Genomic DNA, 24,920 nt, shown 5'->3' with positions numbered 1-24,920 from the left:
TAATATAGTGGTTTTCTTTTTTTATATTCTGAAGAACTTCAGCTCAACTTTTTATTATATATCACTCCTTTCATGCTCTTACTTCTCTCCTTGCCTTGCTCAAATTCCTTGGTCCATGACTGTAAATACTGTCTTTTATTATCTCAACTCTTTTGCCCCTCTGTCCCTTCATTGATAAGATTCAACCTTGGTTAATTGCAACTCTGCCTTTACACTAGCTCAAAAGCTGCACATTAAATTTCTAATACCCATTTCCTGGCCCTCATTCTCAGTTGATGATCTTACTCTGTATCCTAGCCTGTTAAAATAAATGATATCTGCATTCTTAAAGCTCATCCTTTATTTCTGCACTGTATCTTAGTCCCTTTGACTATTTAGGGACTTCTGAATTCTCTGGTCTTCACTACGTTATCTGTCTTTCCTCTTATACCTCCTATAATACCTCTCATTAAAACAACCAACCTTCTCTTGGAGTAGGTTGTCAAATCCAGTGATCAGGTCACAGTTTTTGTTTTACTTGAAACCATAACAGCTTTTACACAATTGACTATTCCGTCCTTGAAGTTCATTTCTCCTTTGACTCTTATTTTTTTAATGTTTTATTTATTTTTGATACAGAGAGAAACAGAGCATGAGAGGGGGAGGGACAGAGAGAGAAGGAGACATAAAACTGGAAGCAGGCTCCAGGCTCTGAGCTGTCAGTACAGAGCCTGATGCGGGGCTCAAACCCACGAATGTGAGATCTGACCTGAGCCAAAGTCAGAGGCTTAACCGACTGAGCCACCCAGGCACCCCTCCTTTGACTCTTAAATACCACATTCTGATATTCTCCCAACCTCAGTTTCCTTGACAGTGTCCTCCTCCTCTCTAAATGAATGCCTCAGGGCTTAGCCCTTGAACTTCTTTCTTTTTACATTCACATTTCAGGTGATCTCATCCAGTCCTATGCCTTTAAATTACATCAGTATTTGTTTTAGTCTAGAGCTAATCCTTGTACATTAGACTTGTATATCTTACTTCTTACCCAGTATCTCCACTTGAATTAAATATCTGAAAGCTAACAAGTCAAAAACAATCTCTAGTTTTATTGTTCTCCCCATCTTCTTCTTTCATCATCACTCACTGAGATGCTGAAGACAGAAACTCTATAATCATTTCCTATTATTTTTTCCTTTGGTCCACATTCAGTCCAATAGCAAATCCTATTGGCTCTTATGTCCAGGTTATATTTATGATGTGATCACTTTTTACCATTTCTACAACTACTAAATTCAAATTATTTTTTCCCTGAACTACAGCAGTAGACCTCTAATTAGTCTGTCTTCATTCTTTGGAGAATAGACTGTTGAGAGCAACAGTCTGTTCACCCATTAACCAGCATCATCGTTTCAGTGTGTCAGTATCTTGTTTTTAACTCTTTCATGGCTTCCAATTCAATTTATAATAAAATCCTAAATCTTTATTTACCATGGACCAAAAGTCCATGACCGTACCTCCAATCCTATTTCGTACTACTCCCTCACTTATTCTATTCTAGCTATGCTGGTCTTCCTGTTCCTCAAATATATCACATATGACCATCTCAGAGTCTTTATCTTGGTGTTCCCTTCTCTCTGCCTGAAACATTCTTTCTCCTAGATAGTCTCATGGTTCATTCCCTCACCACTTGCAGATGTCTCCTTATCTATTGCCTTTTCTCAGGGCCTTCCAAGATTCTTATCTAAGGTTGCAGGTACTCTTTCACTCCAGACATTATTTTGTCTTCTTAAATTTTTTTTTATTGTAGCATTTAATACTACTTGGTTCTTTTTTATGGAAAAATTTTTGTCTGAATTCTTCCTTAGTCCTTCTGGAAAACATATATTACACCTTATCTAGTGTTCTCCTGATCCTCTAGGTGATGATTCTCTTCTTATTTCCCCCTTTGGGAAGAAATACACATGAGGAGGTGAGGCAGGGAGAAAAGAGGGAAACCATTAAATTTCCTTATAATTAGGTTGACTGTGTAACTCATCAACCAAACCGGAGTACTTTTGATGGAAAGAGAGAACTATTAATAATTAAAGTGGGACAACAGGCATAAATATAGACTTACCAAGCAAACAGAGGCATATGGAACATCATTTATAGCCATTTATCTGTTGATTTTTCGCACCAGGCAGCAAGTCTAAATAGTCACATCAAGATTATCTCCACCTTGGACCATTCTGGATTGGCCTAACCTTTTGAAATACATGTTTCATACATTTAGACTCATGCCTAATGATAATTGCATTTTGAAGTGATCAAATTTATATATTTTTCTTCATCTCTAAGGAATGAAATTTGGTTATATTCAATAATACAATGTCTTTGTACTAAACTAGAATATATAGGGAGTAGACAGTCCTCTTAAACTACTTTGGAAATGTGAACTCTGATAGGATAATTTCTAGGAGTATAGTTAGAAATAGGTTAGGATGGGGTGCATGGGTGGCTCAGTCTGTTCAGCTTCAGACTTCAGCTCAGGTCACGACCTCACAGTTCGTGGGTTTGAGCCCCAGGTTGGGCTCTGTGCGGACAGCTCAGAGCCTGGAGCCTCTTCAGATTCTGTGTCTCCTTCTCTCTATGCCCCTCCCTTGCTCATGCTCTGTCTCTCTCTCAAAAATAATAAACATTAAAAAAAATTTTTTAAATAGGTTAAAATATAAACTATGACACTGGTGGTGAGGTACTGCCTCTTTGCAAAGTTTAATTGCTCATTAAAAAGGCCATTAAGGCCAAATGATAATATTGATACCATGCCTTATATTTAGAAGTTGGTGGCTCAATCGGTTAAGCATCTGGCTTTGTTTGGCTCAGGTCATGTTCTCACGTTTGTGGGTTCAGGCCCCGCGTCAGGCTCTGTGCTGACAGCTAGCTCAGAGCCTGGAACCTGCTTCAGATTCTGTATCTCCCTCTCTCTATGGCCCAACCCTGCTTGCGCTCTCTCTGTCTCTCAAAAACAAAACAAAATAAAACGTTAATTGTTCCCCTTTTTAATGAAGAATGTTGTGGAATTTCGTACAGGGAACCTAGAGGTACCCGCTAAAAATTTGTTTAAGTGATGTTTAAGACCCAGTCATTTGGACAGTAGGACACCTTAGAAAAGTATAGAGATGAAAATTAAACAAAAAATAGTTTACAGTGGTTATACAAGCCTTTGAAAGATAACAAATTGACCATACAATCCAGCAGTTGTACTCTTTTGTATTTATCCAAATGAGTTGAAAACTTATGTCCACTTGAAAACCTACATTCACATGTTTTTATAGCACCTTTATTTATAATAGCCAGAATTTGGAAGCAATCAAAATATCCTTCAGTAGGTGAATGGATAAATAAACTGTGGTACATCCAGATAGAGAAATTTATTTAGTACTAAAAAAATGTGTCAACATGGAGGGATCTTAATGCATATTACCAAGTGAATGAAGCCAATCTAAAAAGGCTATATACCCTATCCTTCATGACATTCTGGAAAAAGCAAAACTATGGAGACAGTACAAAAGGTTAGGGAAGAGGTAAGGATATATAGGTAGAGCAAAGAGAATTTTTAGAACAGTGATACTGTTCTGTATGATACTAGGTTGGTAGATAGATGTCATAAATTTGCTAAAACCCGTAGAATGTGCACTAAAAGTGAACTGTGAACTTATGATAATAGTGATGTATCAATGTAGGTTCATCATTTGTACAAATGTACTACCCTGGTAGAAAATGTTGATAATGGGGAATTATGCATGTGTGGGTATAGGTTATATGGGAACTCTGTACTTTATGCTCGATTTTGCTTTGAACCTAAAAACTGCTTTAAAAATTAAAGCCTATTAGGGAACCTGGGTGCTCAGTTGGTTAAGCTTCTTTCTTTCCCTCAGGTCATGAGCTTGCAGTGAGTTCAAGCCCTGCGTCAGGCTCTGTGCTCATAACTCCAAGCCTGGAGCCTGCTTCAGATTCTGTCTCCCCCTGTTTCTCTCCCTTTCCTCGGCACTCACGCTGTCTTCTCTCTCACTCTAAAAAGAGCATTAAAAAAAACTTAATAAAAAATAAAGCCTATAAAAATTAATATCTTCACGAATATTAGATTGGCTATAGCTTAAAGAGCAAAATAAATGAAATTTGTTAATATAAGCTTTTAATAAATCAGAAGTGTGTTGCATTCATCTTTGTAGCACCTGTATAGTGTCATGATTGATTGTTAGCCCTTTTGTCAAGGACACACAGGTAAAAAGAAATTTCACAAGCGGCAACTTATATATTTTAAATATATTCAAACAATTTTTATAGTTAACCTTTAAAATAATATTTTAATAACAGTGCTGAAAAATTACCCACATGATCAGGATAAGAGATTCAGCCTTTCTAAATTTTTGCTCTTATTTTCAAGCTGTGTTTCTTTTCATAAGATTTGTACTTATCACAACTGTTTATTTCAGTAATCAATTGGATAATGATTTATTTAATATTAGCTGCTCAGTGCTCACCTTGGCAGCACATACACTAAAATTGAAATGGTACAAAGAAGATTAGCATGGCCCCTGCACAAGGATGACATGCAAATTCATGTAGCTTTCCATGTTTTTAAAAAATAGTTTCAGAAATCAGAACCCCAACTTCTATTTCATGTAATTAGACTTATACAGAAATTAGAGGACTTTGCTTATCCATTTGGAGTGTCATTGTAACTACTGTATTGTAAATGATGGAAAATAATTGCATATGTTAAAAAAATAGTGTTATATTCTAAAAAAAAATAAATAAAGTTACAAAACAAACATACAAACAAAAAAATAGTTTCAAACAGAGAGGTACACAAACCATAAGAAACTCTTAAATACAGAAAACAAACTGAGGGTTGATGGGGGAGAAAGTAGGGGGAGGAATGGGTGATGGGCATTAAGGAGGGGACTTTTGTTGGGATGAGCACTGGGTGTTGTATGTTAAGTGGTGAATCACGGGAATCTACTCATGAAGCCAAGAGCAAACTTTATATATTGTATGTTAGCTAACTTGACAATAAATTATATTTTTTTAATAAAGAAATTTTTTTTGGAACAAAAAGAATCATGGGAGAGAGAGAAGAAAAAGGAGTGGTTAATGGGCTGCAAGTATAAATAGATGTGGGGATTGGGACATTTATTTTAATGGGAAATTGAAGGGTTTAGAAAGGGTCTGCTTCATTTGATGTTTTATTTTGTTTTGTGGCCTTGGATTAGGAGATATTTCTGCTATCTTCACAGTTTGTTTTCACCAGTGAGGCCTTTTCTCCTCCTTTCTATTCTTTAAGACTAGCATCTCTGTAAATGTCTCCTGATTCCATAGTTAGAATTATTCTCTCCTTACATTGTAAACTTTTTTCTTTTCTTATAATACAGTAGAATCTTGTGTTCATCTGATTTTGTGCCTTAGAATATCTGACTCATCTAGAGGTGCCTGGGTGGCTCAGTCAGTTAAAATGCCTGACTCTTGATTTTAGCTCAGGTCATGATCTCATGGTTATAAGATCGGCCTCTGCATCAGGCTCCACTATGAGCATGGAGTGTGCTTAAGATTGTCTCTCTCACTCTCTCTCAAAAATAAAATAAATAAAATAATAAAAATTAGCTGCAGAATCATAAGCTTCACAAGAGCTGGTAGTACAAGATGTATGTTTTCTTGTATCCCCAAAGCCTAGCACGATGAATGCACTTGATAAATATTTGTTGAATTAATAAACAGAGGTTATACACTTGTTTATTTTCACTTAATCTGATACTGGCTACAAGGAGATTTGGAGCTTCTGAGTATGGTTTGACCATTGTAAATTTCCCAAGCCATTTTTTATGTAGAACTATGGCTTAAAACTTTAATTTAAAAAGGTCTACACTACAAGATTTTGTAAAAATCATGTATATTTCAAAAGTAATTCAAAGCTGTCTATGAAAAATTTGAGGCATATGTATTTTTATACATAAGAAGAATTTAAATTCTTATAGTTAAAATTTGACTTAGATTCATTTTATTTAGAGGTTTTGTGTGTGTGTGTGTGTGTGTGTGTGTGTGTGTGTTATTCTTTGTACTTCCTAGTACTGTTATTTAGATAACATTTCAGTCCTCCCATTTTTTATATCAAAATTTAGAATTTTTATAAAGGTAAAAATAGTTGTTCAGACCATGTAGGAACAGTAGCCTACAATTATCACCTTATTTAACAAACCTTAAATAAACCAACTGATGTAATAATTTTACAGGCATATGCAAGTCAATCAAAAAAAAAAAAAACTGGACCTTTTTTGTGTAAGTATAAACCAACCGGCAATGACATCTGCAAGCAGTAGAATTTTAGGAAAGCCTAAACAAAATTTCTTCTTCCTCTAGATAAATGTATTTAAAAGATTTTTCTCCCTTATGTCTTAAAAGGCATCCTGCCTATTAGTTCTTTATCCTTCAGTAAACCCCAGTTTAGTCCCATTTCTTTACAATATTTTTAGTATTGGTGAAATCTGAACTGTGGCTTTTGACTGAAACAGCTCTCGAGTGGGAGGCAGTTATTGTTATGAGAGAATGGAACAAATTGATTGCCTTACAGATTTTTTTTTGTTGGTCCTGAAGAAGTAATAAGAGATTATACTCTGAGATTTGTATCAAAACAGATCCCAGCCTCATTTTTCTGTATTGAACTCTGACTAATCTTGGTGGGACCATCTAATGTATCAAAGCATTATAAATTTGAAAAAGAAATCCATTTGAAAGTATTTTGAAAGCTAGAGGAAGAAAAAACAAGAATGATAACCAATCTTAGGAGTTAATTGCCTCACCTATACTAAATACCATAGTGGGATTTTGGAGGAGAGTGGGAGTGGGAAGCAGACCAAAAATCATGTCATTTTAATCACTCCTCCCAAACTGAAAGGCTGCATACAGTATAGAGCCTAATTATTTTAATGATAAGAACACTATTATATAGCCCTTTTTAAATGAACTATAGATGAAAATATTTTAAAGAACTGTAGATGAAACTAGAAATTTTCCATATGTATTATTTTTTTAATTCTCTACTTTCATATTTTTAGGGGGAGGAGTTATTTTTGTTATAGATAAGCATTGCAACAGAATTAAAGCAACTGTAGGTAGTAAAAACTAGCCTAAGGTATCTTGAAGTCTTTTTCTAGTTTCTTCACTAATCTAATCAGCCTTTTTTCCTGTTTTTAAGTCACAAAAATGGGAGCACACCTCCAGCCTGCTACCTATTTTTGTAAATAAAGTTTTATTGGAACATGGCTGTGCCTGTTTGTATATTGCCTATGACTACTTTCAAGCTACTACAGCACAGTTGGATAGTTGCCACAGAAATTGCATGGTCCATAAGGTCTAAAATATGTATTACCTGGCCCTTTTTAGAAAATGTTTGCCAGCCCTTGAGCTAAGGATTGATGAAATATTTTGTTCCTATTCTGGAACAGTATACATCTTTGCAGTAAAATAGTAATAGTAACAATAAGAGCAAGATAACTTCTTTTGAGAAGTATTTTAAAGAGACAGTGTAGTATATGGGTTGAGCAAACTGTCTTTAAAAAATGGCGGCCTGAGTTTTAAATCTCTGTTCTGCCATTTACTACCTGTGGCACTTTTCAAATACACTTGATTCTCAGAGTCTCTTTCCTCTGCCTGTAGAAAAGAGGGATGAAAATGTTTCCCACATCAAGATTTAGTGAGAACTAATGAGACACTTAATTAATTAAGCAAAACACTTATAATACCTGATCTCATCATCATTACCATCTTTATTATCATTAGTCCCACACAATATTCAATATTTTTTAAGTGCAGAATCTAGAGGTAGGAGAAGCAACCTAATTATAGAATGATAAAGAATTATGCTTTAGCCAGAGGATTAGTAACCTTGACAGAGGCCAGCCAGGTAGACAGGAACTATAGCAATTATTTTTACAGAGTGTAATATAGGGGGCTGGTTAAAAAAGAATTGGAGAACTGAAAAGGAAAATTGAAAACACCAAAGTAAAACAGAGATTGTAACCACAGGAAGCAGCGACCATGTGTGGTAGGGGCCTAGGGACAGGTTGGTATTAGTAGAACCTAGAAATTTGGAAGATGGGCACCACAGGTTTTAAATGTGAGCTGTCAATGAGAAATGCTTCCTAATAAGGTTTTAAAAGAGAGAGAGAGAGAGAGAGAGAGAGAGAGAGAGAGAGAGAGAGAGATGGATGAACTCCTGGCTGGCTCATTCAGAAGAGCATGCAACTCTTGATGCTTTGGTTGTGAGTTCAAACCCCACATTGGGTGTAGAGATTGCTTAAAAATAAAATATTAAAAAAAGAGAGAGCGATGAAAATCTATTGAGCAAGTGTAGTTGAGCAAGTGATGTTTATTTTCAAATAGGACATTAGTAGTCAATTAGTTATTGCTAGATAAAGAACAACATTAAACTGGCAATATTTTGACTTCTTGTATCTTGAAACTTCCAAGTTCATCAAATGATAGAACATCTTGAACATGTTCAGATTGGTAGTGGATACTCAAGCACACAGAAAAATCTTTTAGTAGTATCTGCTATATATATTTGATATATGAATAAAGTCATGAAAGACATAATGGAATTGAGCCATGTGAATATCTGGGGCAAAAGCATTCTAGGCAGTGGAATAGTAAATAAAAGACAGACCAGAACATGTTTAGGATATTTGGGGAACCGGAGGGAAGTCAGTATGGATGAAACACTAAGTGGTAGGAGAATGGTAGAAAGACAGCCTGGGCTGGAAACATTAGGGATTTGTAGAAGAATGAATAGAATAGGGTAAATGCATGATTATTAGGAAGCATTGAGGGACCATTTTATATTTCATTCATGAAAGTCCGTAGTTGTGCAGGTTTCTCTAACCATATTCTGATTTTAAAAATCAGGTTATAAAAGGAAATTGCAGTTGGTAGTTTCATACCCATTTATTAATTATGTGATCGTATCTTTAAATCCAAGTTTAGAGTCTCTGATTACTTTTTTCTTTTTTTTTTTTCTGATTACTTTAAATTTTTAGTGGTGTTAACTCATCCTTCTACCAATACAAAGTGACCAACTGAATGGTGATAGAATGCCGTCTTTTAATAATAAAAGGATGATAAACTTTAACTCAGTATTCTGAATCTTGCAAGCAGAAATAGATTCAAGAACCAGGTGAACTGTCTGTATAAAGTAACAGGTTTTTATCCCTGTTTCTATAATAGGAGTATTAATCATTAGGTCTATTTTCCTATCTCCCCTTTGCTGTTTTAAAATCAAAACTTTGTAACTTAACACCTTAGTGATTTGTTTTAAAATGTATCTAGTTTATTGACATTTGCTTCTGAGATAATTATGATGTGAATGTCACATGTAGCTGGTTCAAGTAACATTTTTTTCCACTGTACCAGTTTATTTTGAAGGTATCCACAGCAACTGTGACCAAAAAAGTCATTTGAATCAAATAAGAATCAGATTTAAATAATGAAAAGCACCTTTATTCTGAAGATACTGGACCCCTGTTGAATGCAGTGATTCCCAAGCAGAGTTTTAATAAATCTGTGCTGTATTTTCTCTTTCCATTAACATGCAAAAAAAAAAAAAAAAAAAAAAACCACCTGCCAGGGTTTTTCTGTTTTGTTTTATTTTCTGCCCTCCTTCTTAGATAGCTTCTTTGACATTACGTCTGAGAAACATCTCATTCCAACATGGTAGATACCTAAACAAAGGAATTTGGATTATAAATATTATCAATGCCATACAAAAAATAAGGTACTAACACAACTGACATAAGAGTAATTACTTTTTCTTGTTATTTAAGATACTGATAACAAAAGATTTGCTAATTTGTATATTTCATTTTCTCTAACTGTGGTATACATTTATTTAGACCTTATTGAATCTTTGAGTATTCTAAGCTCAGTTTACAAACTGTAACGTGTTACATGTAACATGTTAATGTAAGTTATAAACAATTATAAATGGTGCTGTAGTATGGCTTCAGTTAACTTTCTTCAAAGGTTCAACTTATGCTATGAAAGTCATTTTAACAAATACTTTAGTGAGAAAACATTTGAAAATATATTCAGATAGCCTTGCAGGTCTTTTACACTTGGGTCTAACTATGATGGAAAATACCATTTTTAGTGGCCATTGTGGATGTTATTCTTAATAGTCCTTCCTCACTCCTTGCTTTCCATTAGTTACCAGATAATACCAGTTGTACATACAAAATGTATCTTGATTTGACTACTCGTGCCAGTTTTCACCATCACTACCATTTGGTTTAAACCACTGCTGATCTCTCAGCTGGATTATCACAGCAGCCTCCTAACTATCCTTTCTGTCTCTTTCTGTATCAGTCAGGATTCATATGTACATATAAGAACCAGTTTGACTATTTTAAGCAGAATGCAATTTAATAAAGGTAGGCTCACTCATTTATTCCTGAACTCATTCCTAAATGTATACTGAATTGGTTACTACAGTTCTTTTGGTTATCAGCTGTGGCTAGGAAATTGTATGTATTGATATGTCATTTGTTTTTGAAGACTCTCAGCAGGATTTGCCTTCTTAAAGAAGAGGCAGGGACATTTATTAATGAATAGCAGTGAAAAAGCGTAGTGCATGGTCATAAATGTTGATATGCAGTACGCGTTATACACATGGCTGGACCTAAATAAGGCTTCAGGCTACTTTAATGAAAATCAGTTACATTTTTAAAAGCTGATTTTATCATTTTAAGATTTACATTAAAATGTAAGACTATGAGGAAATTTAATAAGAATCTCTAAAAATGATTGTGAAACACTTATCCAAAAGCTGTCAGTTTAATACTGGCATATAAAAGCACTTTTAAAATATGTGCAATCCAATTATTTTACAGGAGTTTACAGTTTTCTGCAGTGTTCTTTGAGACACTGTTAATATTATAGCCTCTGTTGTCATGGAAACAAATCTCTGAAGGCAGCCTCAGAGGCTAATGATTCTATGGTGTTGCTATGGATAGAAACAACTGAGACTGTAGTTAGTCACATGGTCATGATTTAAAAAAAAACAACTCTTTGATCTTATTGAGTGATACAAATGAAGCAGGAAAAGGATGAAGGTATATAATAGTCACCATTGTCTAATGAAATACGTATATAACATTTTTCGAGTTTAAAATGTTTATGCTGAATTCCTCCTTTTTTCTAATAACCCAGATATAATGGTTAGTGTATTTTGCTGTCTCATTATTTATATTAGATCTTAAGCATGACATTTTCCAATTTAGAAGCTTCTTCAGCTCCCCAGAATTCTACCCTGTTCTCATTTCTGCCCTTAAAATATCCTCTTACCTCTTCATTTCACAGTGTTATCAGGTCTAACATCTGTGCTTTTCCTCATCACTCAACCTTCATTTGATTATTATTTATTTAGGGCTGTATTTTTGTTTCAGATGTACTAAATGAATTATTTTGTTGTTCTGTAATTCTTTGTAACCTGAGGTTGTTATCAGTTAAGGCTAGGAAATTTTACGTATTGATATATCATTTGTTTTTGAAGACTTTCTCAGAAGGGTTTGCTTCTCTTAAGAAACTGGCATAAGCATATGTTCCTTTTCAAAGCACTTGCCCTATACAGAAGGGGGTGGATTGAGATAGTGTAAGTTGTTTTAGGATTTTAAAAAAAATGGTATATAGATCCTTATCTAAAGGAGATAGATTTTAAAAGAGGCTTAGAGCCAAGGTTACAGTGAGATTTAAATGTAATGTTAAAGGATTTATAGTTTATCATAAAGGGTTTTGGAGAGCTACTGCCCAGTGGAGGAAATTTTCATGCTTGACCTTGAAAGTTGACATAAGCATTTAGCTTTGCCTTATTTTTATATTAAAGTAGGTTATTAATCATCTAATATCTGGCTATTAAATAGGCATAAGGAAACTTCGAAAGGTGATAGATATGTCTGCTACCTTAATTGTGATGGTTTTACAGATAATGCATATGTCCAAACTCTGCAAGATGTATACATTAAATAGGTGCAGTTTTTCATATAGCAGTTATACCTCAACAGTTATTAAAAAATAAAACTGAAGTTACCAAAAAAATGATAAACTTTAGTTTTTTTTCTTTGATACTTCAGATGACTAAAGCCAGTTATTCTGTAGTGTATCAGATGTTCAGTGATTGGATTCAGGTTAATCATCTTTGATTAGAATTTCTCAGAAGTGATATGCTCTTATTATAGCCTATCAGCATGATTTTGATTTGTCCCATCCTTGGTGATGTTAACATTGATTAAGATAGTATCTGTAAGAGGGGCTTCTGGATGGCTCAGTTGGTTAAGGGTCCAACTCTTAATTGCAGCTCAGGGTTATCATCTAATGGTTTCGTGGATTCAAGTCCCACATAAGGGTTGCTTGGAATTCTCTGTCTCTCTCTCTGCCCCTCCCCAACTTGGGCTGTGTCTGTCTCTCTCAAAATAAATAAATGAACCTTAAAAAAAAAGATAGTATCTAATAGATTACTGTAATTAATAAAAGTTTTCAAGAGAGACAACTTCTGTGCATCCATGTGTCCTTTTTAAACTTTCATCTGCTGGAATGAAATGGAAGGTTCATTCAGCAGCAGTGGAATCTTTGCAACTATTGAAGTTTTTTGAATATATTATTACTGTGATGGTTGCCAAATGATTTTGTAATTCCATAATTCCTTATATATCTTTTAGTTGGCACTCTAAGGAAATGCTTTCTTTTCTGTTCATTTATTCTTGAAATTATTAAATCAGTATAAACTTTGAAATCCTGTTTTTATATAGTAGGTTGTTTGCTATTATCTTTATTTTGATTCTCAAATTATTCCTGGACTGACTGATGAAAACCCTTCAAGCTAACTTCTGTGTCTTTTGTTATGCCTTTGTTCCTTGAGCAGTTCTATATTTTCTGACACATTAGGAGGTTTTAGATTCCTCTAAATCTTGGCGAAGCTCTAGCACTGGAATCAGCCATTTCACCAAAGACTACTGTATTGTTGTGGGTTGTGTTTTTTTTTTTATTACAGAATGTATATTTAGAAACCATAATCTGAGCGATAGGTATGTTCACTCCGAGATGAACTAGAGGGGTGTTACTGCCCCTAGATATTCTCTGTGGGCAGAGCTGGGGAAGAATACAGATAGGTACATATAAACACATTTATGTCTATATTCCTGTGTTCATCTATATATATTGAAAACCATGCATTCATGCTAATCTCCAGTTCTATTCTAAAACCATAGGTATCATGCTAATTTTTTCTCTTTCTATATTTGTAACTCTGTTCTCTGACATGAGGAATCTTGCTCCCATTATCCTATTTATTGGATCAAAGTCTCCCATTGACACCCTTCTTACTCTGCTCAAGCTCCAACAAACCCCCTTTTTACTCCACTGAGGCTCCTATGCTTCATACAAGACTGCTGCTACTGCCACATACATACTATGTTTGTCACATTTGGGTTCCAGCAAAACATATCATGCTCCTGGCACTGTTCTGCCCATATCCTGCTCAGGCTCCAAGCACCCTGTGCTAGACTGCTGCCACCCCTCTACTCCCTGCATACAGATGCTGTCCTCACCCTGCTTGGTTTCAACAATCTGTACCTTCCTGTTAAAGAAGTCTTTGCCTACACTCACCATGGTCATGATGATATTCTACCATTATTATCCTCTAGAAATCTAATTTTTATACATCTCAATTATGTCAGCAAACAGTCTGCAGTTAATTTTAAGTATTGTATAAGTAGGGCTGGGATTCATTTCATTTTCTGTTTGTATACCCAGGTGATCAAGTGGCAGCTCTTTTAAAACTATCTTTTTCTCACACTGTGTTATAAATTTGGAGTCAGAACCTATGGGTTTTCAAACATTTTTAAAAAGTCATATAAGTATTCCATTGAACATTGGTTAGCATTTAAGTTTTTCATTTTAAACTCAATATGGAATTTGAAGGTTTTTTTGTATGAAAACAGTATGTAATTGGTGACTGAAGTCCTAAACCAGACCTAAAGGGTCTTTATATTGACATATAGACCGTTCTTACAGATTATTTTTAATTGTGTAATATTTAATCTTACAAAATTATCATTGTTTATAAACATAACCATTCTAGCACCTTTGGATATTTAAGGTCTTCCATATTTCCCCAAGTAAAAACAATGGTCAGTAGAATGTATTAAGACTATTAGAACATTTGTGTTTTAAATTATTCACTTAGGATAGATTGCCAGAATTAAGTAAGTCTAAGAGTTTACACATTTTTAAGGCTATAGATAATTGCTGTTAAATTACTTTCCTTAAAGTTTATATGAATTTATATATCCAACAGCAGTGGGAAAGAACCTATTTCCCATGCATTATAAATGTATTTTGAGGGGTGCCTGGGTTGCTCAGTCAGTTGAGTGTCTGACTTTGGTTCAGGTCATGATCTCATGGTTAATGAGTTGGAGCCCATGTCAGGCTCTGTTAATTTCACCGGAAAACATAGTGTTTTCAAGATATATCTGTATTGTAGCAGGTGTCAGAATTTCATTCCTCTTTATGGCTGAATAATATTGTATCTATATACCACATTTTGTTTTTCCATTCATCTGTTGATGGACATATGGGTTATTTCCACCATTTTGGCTGTGGTGAATAATGCATCAATGAAAGTATCCAAGTCCCATGGGGCACCTAGGGGGCTCAGTTAGTTGAGCATCCAACTCTGTTTCAGCTCAGGTCATAATCTCATGGTCAGAGGATCTTGCTCCACTCTGGGCATGAAGCCTGCTTGGGATTCTTTCTCAATAAACAAAAAAAACTTAAAAAAAAACAACGGTATCCAAGTCCCTCTTTTAGTTCTTTTGAGTATATACACCTAGGAGTAGAATTGTTGGGTCATATGGAACCACCAAACTGTTTTCCACAGCAGCTGACACCATTTTCCATTCTTACCAGCAGTTTTTGAGGGTTTCAGTTTTGACACATCCTCACCAGCACTTGTTTCTTTCTAGTTTTGTTTTCCTTTTTTTTATTACAGCCTCCTAGTAGGTGTGAAATTATATATTGTTGTAATTTTGATTTGCATTTCTCTAATAATAATAATTTGTTGAGTGTCTTTTCATGTGCTTATTGGCCATTTCTATATCTCCTTTGGAGAATGTCTGTTAAGTCCTTGCCCATTTTTTAATCATCTTTTTATCTGTTTGCTGTTGAGTTTTGATAAACCCTCATCAGATGTATGACTTGGAAACATTTTCTCCCATTTTGTAGGTTATCTTTTTACTTTCTTGATAATGTCCTTTGATGCATAAAAGCTTTTAATTTTGATGAAGTCCAATTCATTTACTCTTGTTACTTATGCTTTTGAGAAATTTAAGAATCCACTGTCAAATCCAAGGTCATGAAGATTTACTCCTATGTTTTCTGGTTTTATGAGTTTTAAGAGTATGGTTTCAGTATTTATATTTTTTTCCCAGACCTATTATTGGAGAATTCATACATTTTTGATAAATTTTAATTGGCTGATTTGATAGACCAGAAGGTCAACACTATAATTTTATTTTTTATTTCTTTGTTAGGAAAAGCATAGTTCTTCAGCAAATTTATTTTTCCTACTTTAAGTCTCTTTTGATGCACACTGTCCTGTTATCATTTTGATTTTGATGTTTTTCTTATATATGTAGGATATGTTATTGGTATAGCAAATGTTTATGAATTAATCCAGTTTACAGGTATTAGGACTTGATACAAAACACCTCTTCTGTGTTCCATTTACATCTTTGTAAAATTAATCAAATCAAGTCACATAAAGTAATTGAGTTAAAGATGAAAGCTTCTTAGTTTAAATTATGTCACTAGAGTTCTTACTTTTTAAATTTTTTCCAGAATATGTCTGGCACATAATAGTTACTCAGTAAATGTTAGTTGCATTAATGACTTTAAAGGCAATTTTAAGTTAGGTTATTACAGTGCTTGATAGTAGATGTCAATAGCATAGATTTAAAAAAATGATATAGATACAGTTTTTAAGTCCTTTGACTCTTTTGTGAATTTCTAAACCCCAACTACCTGTCTGATGGACTAATAAAATTACATTTCATGCCTTGAATGTAAGAAGAAAAGCAGTCAGATATCTTCTTAATGCTAGAAAAATGTTTTGTAGTCTGTAAAGTCAGTGTTTTGTCTCCTAGAAGAGAAATATATTCTAAGTTACTATTTTTTATTATTTTCATTTAAACATCTAGAAAGTACTCATTTTAATTATAGTTATTAAAATTATTAGTAGCATAATGATTTCTAAATTTCTGGAGAGCATTTTCTCATTTAAATTAAAGTAACATATTAATATTTACTTATTTCTCAGTTATTTCTGAAAACATAATTTATGACAAAACTTTGTTATGTGTTTTTCTTTTATTTTGGTATTTTTCCTGATTTTTTGTCGTTGATGATTTTTAGCCAACAGAAGCTGTACCTCCCTCTTCTCCCACTGTCCCTGTGATCCCTGTCCTGCCAGTCCCTGCTGAGAATACTGTCATCCTACCCACCATACCACAGGTTTTTATTAGTTTCTTTTTTCTTTATAAAAATTTCATTTACTTTTAATGTTTCATTTGTATTCTTTTCAAACTGTTTTAACTGTTTCTTTGTTAGATGTAGTAATTTACTTTGGGGTATTTGTGATTTAATATAAAATAGGTTCAGTATTTGCCCTTTTTTAGATTAGCTATGAAATAGGGCACATTCTGAACTTAATAATATTGGAACCTCAGATTTGTTATCATGTCTTTTGTACTTTTCTAAATCTGTTTGAACTGGTTTTTATTTGCTTTAGGAAATTTTATTTTTTAAAAATAATAAAAGTCATTGTCCTCATATTGTATTGAATGTGTCATTTTATTCAGCTTTTTGTTTCCCGATACATATATATATCTTCTTCGGAAATATTTTTCTATCATTTAGTTAGGTAACATTCACATTTATATGTTAAAAAATAAGAGCTCATATATGTAAAGTATGTGGGAACTCTTCTATCTTTGCAACTTTTCTGTAAACCTAAAATTATTCTAAAATAAAATTTTCTTTTTGAAAAGGTAACATGACAGTCAAAACATAAAATGAAATAATAGCCAAATGTGAGAGAATCTGAACTTTTTTGGCTTCAGAGCTTTAGTAGTTGCAAAGGATGGCTTTTAAAAACATTAACAAAGTCATCCAAAGTCAAGATAATGATAGTATTATTCTGTTGTGAACAATCTCAGTCTCATTTAAAGTACAAATAAATGCATCTTTAGCTATTTGTATGTACTATTACTGATCTGTAGCATAAAATCAAGATAAAAATAGTATGTTTATTGTGTAAACACAGTTATTTGAGTTTTTTGGGGAGAGCACAGACGGGGTGGGGGAGGCGGGAACACAGGACCTGAAGTGAGCTCTGTGCAGACAGGCTGACAGCTGTAAGCCCGATTTGGGGCTTGAACTTCAGGAACTGTGAGATCATGACCTGAGCTGAAGTCGGACCAGGCGCCCCTGTTGTGTAAACCCAGTTTTGAAGTAAATTCCATTAGGAGTGAAATGGGATATCATTTGCGATTACTTATTTCAGTGGCCTTCCCCTCTCCTAAAAACTGAAAATTAGTAGGAACAAAATGAGATTCTGGAGGAAATTACATATACTACATTAAGTCTTCAATCTTTTTATTATGTTACTTCTTCTACATAATCCTTCACCCTTTATGAAAGTCATTAAAAGTTAAATCATTGTAAAGCCTCTAAGAATTGAACAGATAAATCCAGGTGGATTTTTTTCCTTTGTGTTGAAAAGAAGGAATTGAATTCATAAGGAAAATACATTTCTGAGTAACCAGCCTATATGTTATTGTAATATTGTAATAATGTAACATTTCTCCAAGCATCTAGGATTTAGTAGTATAATATTTTTTCAGTAGGGGATTTGAAAGTTTATTATACTCTTGTCATTTCACCTTTTGATGTTAAAACAGTTTCCTAGAACCTTCGAAATTTTATAGTAGTTTCTGTTCTTGTATTCCAGGAGGAACTTATCCTTTCCTGCTCAGAGACCTCTTGATTATTTACTCCAAGTATCCCTAACAGCATCACACTACATTTGGAAATTGTAGAGATGTTGCATAGCCTAGTAGTCATGAAGGATTGGTCTTACAGTCAGATTGATCTAGTTTGGAGTTCCAATCCTACCATTTTACAAACTGTATAACTCTGAGCAGTTTGCTTAACCACACTCAGCTTCTATTTGCTCATCTGTAACACTGAAGATGATCTAATACTAAATTGAGATGTTTTACAGTGATGGGAAGAATAATAATGTATGTGCAGCTGGTATATGATCTTGGCTATTCATATTATTAATGTTATTTCATATTTCTTTGAGACAGTAAACCAGGGAACAAGTTACAAAAACAAATGAGGATATGTGCAAAAGAAAAAGACTTCTTTATTCTCCTTAGCCTAATTTTAGGTTTTAAATACACTACGAAAGTCCATGTGGAGTAGATTAATAACTTATGTTGTATATAATGTGAGAACCCTATAAGTATGCTTTATTTTCCACAATCAGTAAGCATTTTCCTGAGTAATTGAGTATAACATGTACATTTTAAAATTAGTATAACTGATTTAAATGTTCTCAAATAAATTTGAAAGCCTTACTTAATAGATAACCTAATTTTAACATTTTTTAATGTTTGTTTATTTTTGAAAGAGAGAAAAAGTGAGCGGGGGAGGGACAGAGGGAGGAACAGACAGAGGATCCAAAGCGGACTCTGTGCTAATAGCAGAGAGCTCAATGCAGAGCTCAAACTCAAAGACTCAAGAACCATGAGATCATGACTGGAGCTGAAGTCAGATGTGTATTAACCAACTGACATACCCACATGCCCCCCTAATTTTAACATTTTAAATGGAAATAGATTTTCTTCTAGAGATCTACTTCACATGTTAGATACACCAGGATGTAATAGAAATAGAAGAAGACACAAGATTTGGAGTCTAGTCCTACCTTTGCAATTCAAACAGGTTACTTAACCTCTACGTTTTATACTCCCTTCATCTATTAAAATGAAGAATAAGGCCTCGTTGAGTCCTTTAAAATGAGTTTGAGGAGGGGTGCCTGGGGGCTCAGTCAGTTAATAAGCATCTGACTCTTGATTTCAGCTTAGGTCATGATCTTATGGTTCATGAGTTCAACCCCTGCATCGGGCTCAATGCTGACAGTGTGGAGCCTGCTTGGGATTCTCTCTCTCCCTCTGTCTCGCCACCCTTCACCTGCTCACTCTCTCTGTCTCTTTCTCAAAAAAACCCAAAAAAAACAAAAAAAAACCTTTTTTTTAAATTTTAACAAGGGATTAAAATTAAGCAAATTAGATAGCTATGTATAGATATAGATAGATGCCTAATTACAGGTTAGCTAGCTAGATAGCCTAATTGTAGAATTTTTATACTTTTCAGATTACTTTTATATTGATCGTATCACTTACATTTTATGAAAGCCATCCACAATAGCAGTTATGATGCTTATTATGCAGAGTGGTATGGAGAAAGGTATAACAAATGGCTGCTGAAGTTGCAGGAAGAGCATGGACATGACAGTGAGACCTGATTACCACTTCCTGGCCTCATCTCTTTCTGGCTGTGTGATATTAGGGGAAATTACTCAGTTTCTTGTAACTCCAGTTCTCCACATAGACACTGACCTATTAAATGTCTTTTTCTACCCCAGAGGATATACTCTGATTTAAAACCAGATGCTTTAGACCTCTATTTCAACCAGTTGTGGGGATCTGTCATGTAATTAAGGTATAGTTGAAAATGCTTAATGGCTAATGTATGTGTGTAAAATTCTTTGTATCTATTCAAATTTTATGTGCTTTGGAGGGATTGATGTTTATTCAATTTTTTGTTATTGTTTTAGTCCTATTGCTGCTAAGATAAATATAACATTGACCTTGTTCTCTAGGAACCTACATTCTGTGCAAGGGGCAAGTTTACAACTCCCACATGACATGAGAGTAGTTACATTACAGATCTATCCATTGCAGACCATTTTTTATCACTTTTGTACTATACAGGTTTCACAAAACATTTGAGTTTTAACTGATTTGATCATTAGTATAATCTAAAGTATAATCTAATATATTTTCATTTTATTGGTAATCCTAAATAGAAAAGCATATTTCAAGTTACCTTGATGAGCCTTTTTAACCACATACTAATGTGTGACTGGAGTGCCCTTACTCTGCTTGTGTATGGGCGTTTTTGTTTTTGTTTTTGTTTTGTTAAGTTTGTCTTACATTATTTTCGTATCATTTCAGATTTAAGAAAATTACATTAATAGTGCAGCGAGGGACACCTGGGTGGCTCACTTAAGTTAGTTAAACTTCAGCTTAGGTCGTCATCTCATGGTTTGTGAGTTCAAGCCTCAGCTGTCTGTGCTGAAAACTCAGAGCCAAGAGCCTGCTTCAGTTTCTGTGTCTCCCTCTCTCTGTGCCCCTTCCATGCTCACACTCTGTCCCTCTCTCTCTCTCAGAAATAAACATTAAAAAAATTTTTTTTGATAGTGCAATGAAATCCTTCATACTTTTACCCCACCCCCCCCATTCTTACTATTTTTACCTACCATATTTGCTTTATCATTTCTTTTCCTATATAATCAAAGTATTTTTTATAAGTCATTTCAAAGGAAGTTTCTCTCATGCCCCTTTTACCTCTAAATACAAATATTTTAATTTTTTAATGTTTTTATTTATTTTTTTGAAAGACAGAGAGATACAGCATGAGCAGGGGAGGGTCAGAGCGAGAGGGAGATACAGAATCTGAAGTACGCTCCAGACTCTGAGCTAGTTGTCAGCACAGAACCCGATTTGGGGCTCGAACCAACAAACTGTGAGATCATGACCTGAGCCAAAGCCGGACGCTCAACCCACTGAGCCACCCAGGTGCCCCATAAACACAAATGTTTTATAATACTAAATATTTTCTCCTAAGAACAAAAATATTACCATAGTACAGTGAGCTACATCAAAAAATGAACATTAACATAAAACTAGTATCAGGTTAATCTGCAGACTTTAATTATATTTTGCCAATTGCCCCAGTAATGTTCTTTATAGGAAAAGCAAAAATAGATCCTTTGGCCATTCCAAGATTACACATTGCCTTCATGACATGTAGTCTCCTTTAACCTGAAGTAGCCCCAACTGTCTGTCTTCCTTGAAGAGAATTAGCTAGTTATTTTGTAGAATATGTTTCAATTTATGTTTGATACATTTCCATAATTAGTTTAAGGTCATATATTTTCCAACTTTTTTAGTTGTGGTAAAATACACATAATGTAAAAGTTTACCATCTTACAACCATTTTTAAGTTTACATTTCAGTGTTAATAAGTACATTCATTTTTGTGCAACCCATCACTTTCATCCATCTACAGAACTCTTGTCATCTTTTCCGTGTGAAAAATCCACTGCAAACATTGCACTCAATGGTGAAAGCATTTTCTCTTTAAGTATCTGTAGAAAATAAAAGGTGATATTAAAAAGCACTGTGACAATAATATTAGCTTTTATAATTGCCCTTATAGTTATCTTTACTAAGGTCTGTATTTCTTCAAACACCTTGAGTTACATTCTGGTGTCCTATCATTTCAACTTGCAAGACTCTCATTAGCATTTGTTTTATTTTATTTTATTATTTTATTTTATTTTATTCATTCATTCATTCAGGACAGCTCTACTGATAATGAACTCCTTCAGCTTTTGTTTATCTGGGAATATTTTAATTCCCCCCTCACATTTGAAAGACAGTTTTACCAGAAATAGGGTTCTTGGTTGACAAGGGGTTTGTTTCTTTTAGTACTTTAAATATATCAGCCTACTGCCTTCTCACCTTGAGTTTCTGATGAGAAATTTACTGATAATCTTATTGAAGATCCCTTGTAGAAGTCACTTTTTTGTTGTTGTTGCTCTCAAAATTCTTTTTGTCATTTTCTTTCAACATTTTTTTTAAAGTTTATTTTGAGAGTGACAGAGACAGCACAAGTTGGGGGAAGGGCAGAAAGAGAGGGAGAGAGAAAATCCCAATCAGGCAGCACCATGCCAGCCCAGAACCCAGTGCAGGGCTCAAACCCACAAAGCTGTGAAATTATGATCTAAGTTGAAACCAAGAGTTGGATGCTTAACCAACTGAGCCACCCAGACGCCCCATTCTTTCAACAATTTGATTATAATATGTCTCAGTGTGAATCACCCTACCATGAGTTTTGGAGCTTCTTGGATGTTTGTACTCATGTGGTAATAGTGTTCTTTTTATCAGATTTGGGAATGTTTTGGCCATTTTTCTTTGGATATTTTCTCTGTTCCTTGATCTCTCCTCTTAGACTCCCATGAGGTATGTGTTGGTCTGCTTCATGGTGGCCCAGGGTCCCTTAGAATCTGGTCATTTAGGGTTTTTTTTCTTTTCTGTTCCCAGACTTAATAATTTCCATTGCCCTATTTTCAGGTTTGTTAATTCTTCTGCCTGCTCACATCTGCCTTTGAATTACTGTAGTGAATTTTTTATTTCAGTTATTGAACTTTTCAACTCCAGAATTTCCTTTTGATTTTCTTTTAGCTTTTTTATTTTTTGTAGATTTTTCTGTTTTATCTTTTATAAATTTTCCCATTATTTCATTTTCTTTGTCTACCTTCCCTTTTAGTTATTTAAACGTCTTTAATATGGTTGTTTCAAAGTGTTTGTCAAGTAGATCTGTCACCAGGTTTTTTTAAGGCAATTTACCCTTTCTTTCATTCTTTCTTTCTCTTTGTCCTTTGAATGGACTACTTTTTACTGCTTTTTGGCATGCCTTTGGTTTCTTTGCTGAAAACTGGACATTTGACTCTTAGGATACCATAACTCTGGAAATCAGATTCTCCTATTTCCTAAATTTGCTGTTTTTTGTTTTTATTTTTGTTGTTGTTGTTGTTTTAATTGTTGTAGGCTATCTGTGCCAAGAATCAGTCTGCAGTATAAATTTAAGGTCTTCCTTAGATCTATTCTAAAAATGAAATAGTAAGAGGAGATGTTTGCTCTTTAAATCCTCTGGAAGTCACTTCAACCAGAGGTGGAGAGACTTGTATCAATGGGAAGACAACAATAATGGCCTCTTTGTCTGCACCTCTGTGATCAGAAGCAGCAAATAGCAATCACAGCTCAGACCCCCTATATTTGAAGAACAGGTTTTTTTTGCCCCTCCTAGGTTATGCAAGTTTTGGATCTCAACTTGCAGAGCTAACTATTACAGGGCAGAGGGGTGGGAGTTGGACAGCTGCTACTGTGCTAAGCGCTGAAATTGAATTAACTGCAATTTACCATTTAGTACTTCCGCTGGAAGTTCCAAAGTAGTTACATCAGATAGTTTCTGCCAGTGTAGTTGTTGTCTTGGTGACAAATTTCTGTTGCTTCCTATTTTGCCATCTTCTCAGAATCCATCCTATTTATTTTTACATTCACTCTAGCTTAAATTGATCACCTAAGGGGTAGCATTTAACTTTTAATGCAGTGTCTCAAATTAGAATCCAAGATATGTTCTGGGGTTTGTGAGTTCTTCATATGAAAAGCATTTTTTTTTATAATTTAGTAGGAGAGAAGGAGACAGACATTAAGCAAATAATATAATGAAACTTTGATAAATGGTAAGGAGAAATATAATGCACAGCATAAACACACTTTCTAAATTTTTAATTTTGGCCTGTTTTAAATAACTGGATTTTTAGAATTTTAACTGTTTTTTTTTTTTTAATGTACTGCTGCTTTCTGAAATTGTGTAAGGATGCTGCAGTGTGTTATAGGAGCTATCCCTATGAGGCCCATTATTAATGAGATGGAATAGTAAAAAGTTGGATGAGCAAAATTATGTGTCTTGAGTCTTGTTATTGATACTTAGGTCAGATTCTTCAGAAGTTTGTCATTTCTTTTTTCTGGAAGATCTCTGCCCCTTTACTAAATCTCTAAGGAAATTGTGGGACTTCATTGTCCTAGTTGAAACATACACAATGGTATATGTTGTTAGTAAATAATAGATTAATAATTGGTTTCTATGGTTGACAACAGGTTTTCCTTTACTATTTGCTGGATCCTCACACAGTCCTCTTGGGTAAAGGCATGTGTTGCTCTCTCTTTATAGATGGAGAAGATGAGTTTCAAGAGCACTTATAACTTACCTATACAGTCAGAGTTACTGAATGGCAGAGTGAGATAGAAAAATCACTAGACCCAAGTCTTTTGATGTTACTTGAAATGAGGTGCAGAGAAAAGTTTTCTTCATTTGAAGTAATTTGCAAATAGATTCTTCTCAAGTTTTTTTGTTCGACTCCTAAGCAGAGCTGATAATTTCATGTCACCTGTTCTGCTACCCACTATCCCGTTTACAGATCCCAAGGTCTTAAGCTAGCCAAATTGCTCCTGTTTCTGATTTTAGTTTACTTCAGCTGTTTGAAAGTATGTACTTTCTGTGGCCAAGGTTCTCTCCATCTCTTCTTCAGAAGTAATCTGTTCTTTAGCTTTTTGTTGCTAAGGTATTGTGCCTCTCTGAATTGTATATCATACCCTTCAAACACATTCAATTGTGCTACCTGTTTAATTTTCACTCCTACCTTTTTGAGAGCTAAGGAGGATTACTTTGTCAGATACTATTTCTGTATTTTGTAATACAAGAATTTAGAAAATCTCTGAGGCACCTGAGTGGCTCAGTCAGTTGAGCATCTGACTTCGGCTCAAGTCATGATCTCATGGTTCATGGGTTCGAGCCCCGCGTCAGGCTCTGTGCTGACAGCTAACTCAGAGCCTGGAGCCTGTCTTCAGATTATGTGTCTCCCTCTCTCTCTGACCCTT

At 34.4% G+C, this 24,920-nt stretch overlaps 1 protein-coding gene and 1 non-coding gene across 14 annotated transcripts in view; both read left to right on the top strand.

Annotated features, from left to right (window-relative positions):
• The window catches only part of DLG1 (discs large MAGUK scaffold protein 1), a 255,930-nt gene that overhangs the window by 119,315 nt on the left and 111,695 nt on the right, over positions 1-24,920 (top strand). For 7 of the 13 annotated variants that reach the window (XM_029939590.1, XM_029939589.1, XM_029939588.1 and 4 more), the window contains one exon: positions 16,474-16,572. The exons of the other annotated variants lie outside the window; for them this stretch is intronic. In XM_029939590.1, the coding sequence (XP_029795450.1) occupies positions 16,474-16,572 (99 nt within the window). The remainder of the gene's footprint in view (positions 1-16,473; positions 16,573-24,920) is intronic. 13 annotated transcript variants of the gene reach the window in all.
• On the top strand, positions 4,495-4,601 carry LOC115293016. Its single transcript, XR_003909289.1, has one exon. It is a non-coding gene; the product is annotated as a U6 spliceosomal RNA (small nuclear RNA).

Source organism: Suricata suricatta, chromosome 5 (genome assembly GCF_006229205.1).
Source record: "Suricata suricatta isolate VVHF042 chromosome 5, meerkat_22Aug2017_6uvM2_HiC, whole genome shotgun sequence".
NCBI classification, from domain to species: Eukaryota; Metazoa; Chordata; class Mammalia; order Carnivora; family Herpestidae; genus Suricata; species Suricata suricatta.
This window is presented reverse-complemented; position numbering and strand designations above follow the sequence as displayed.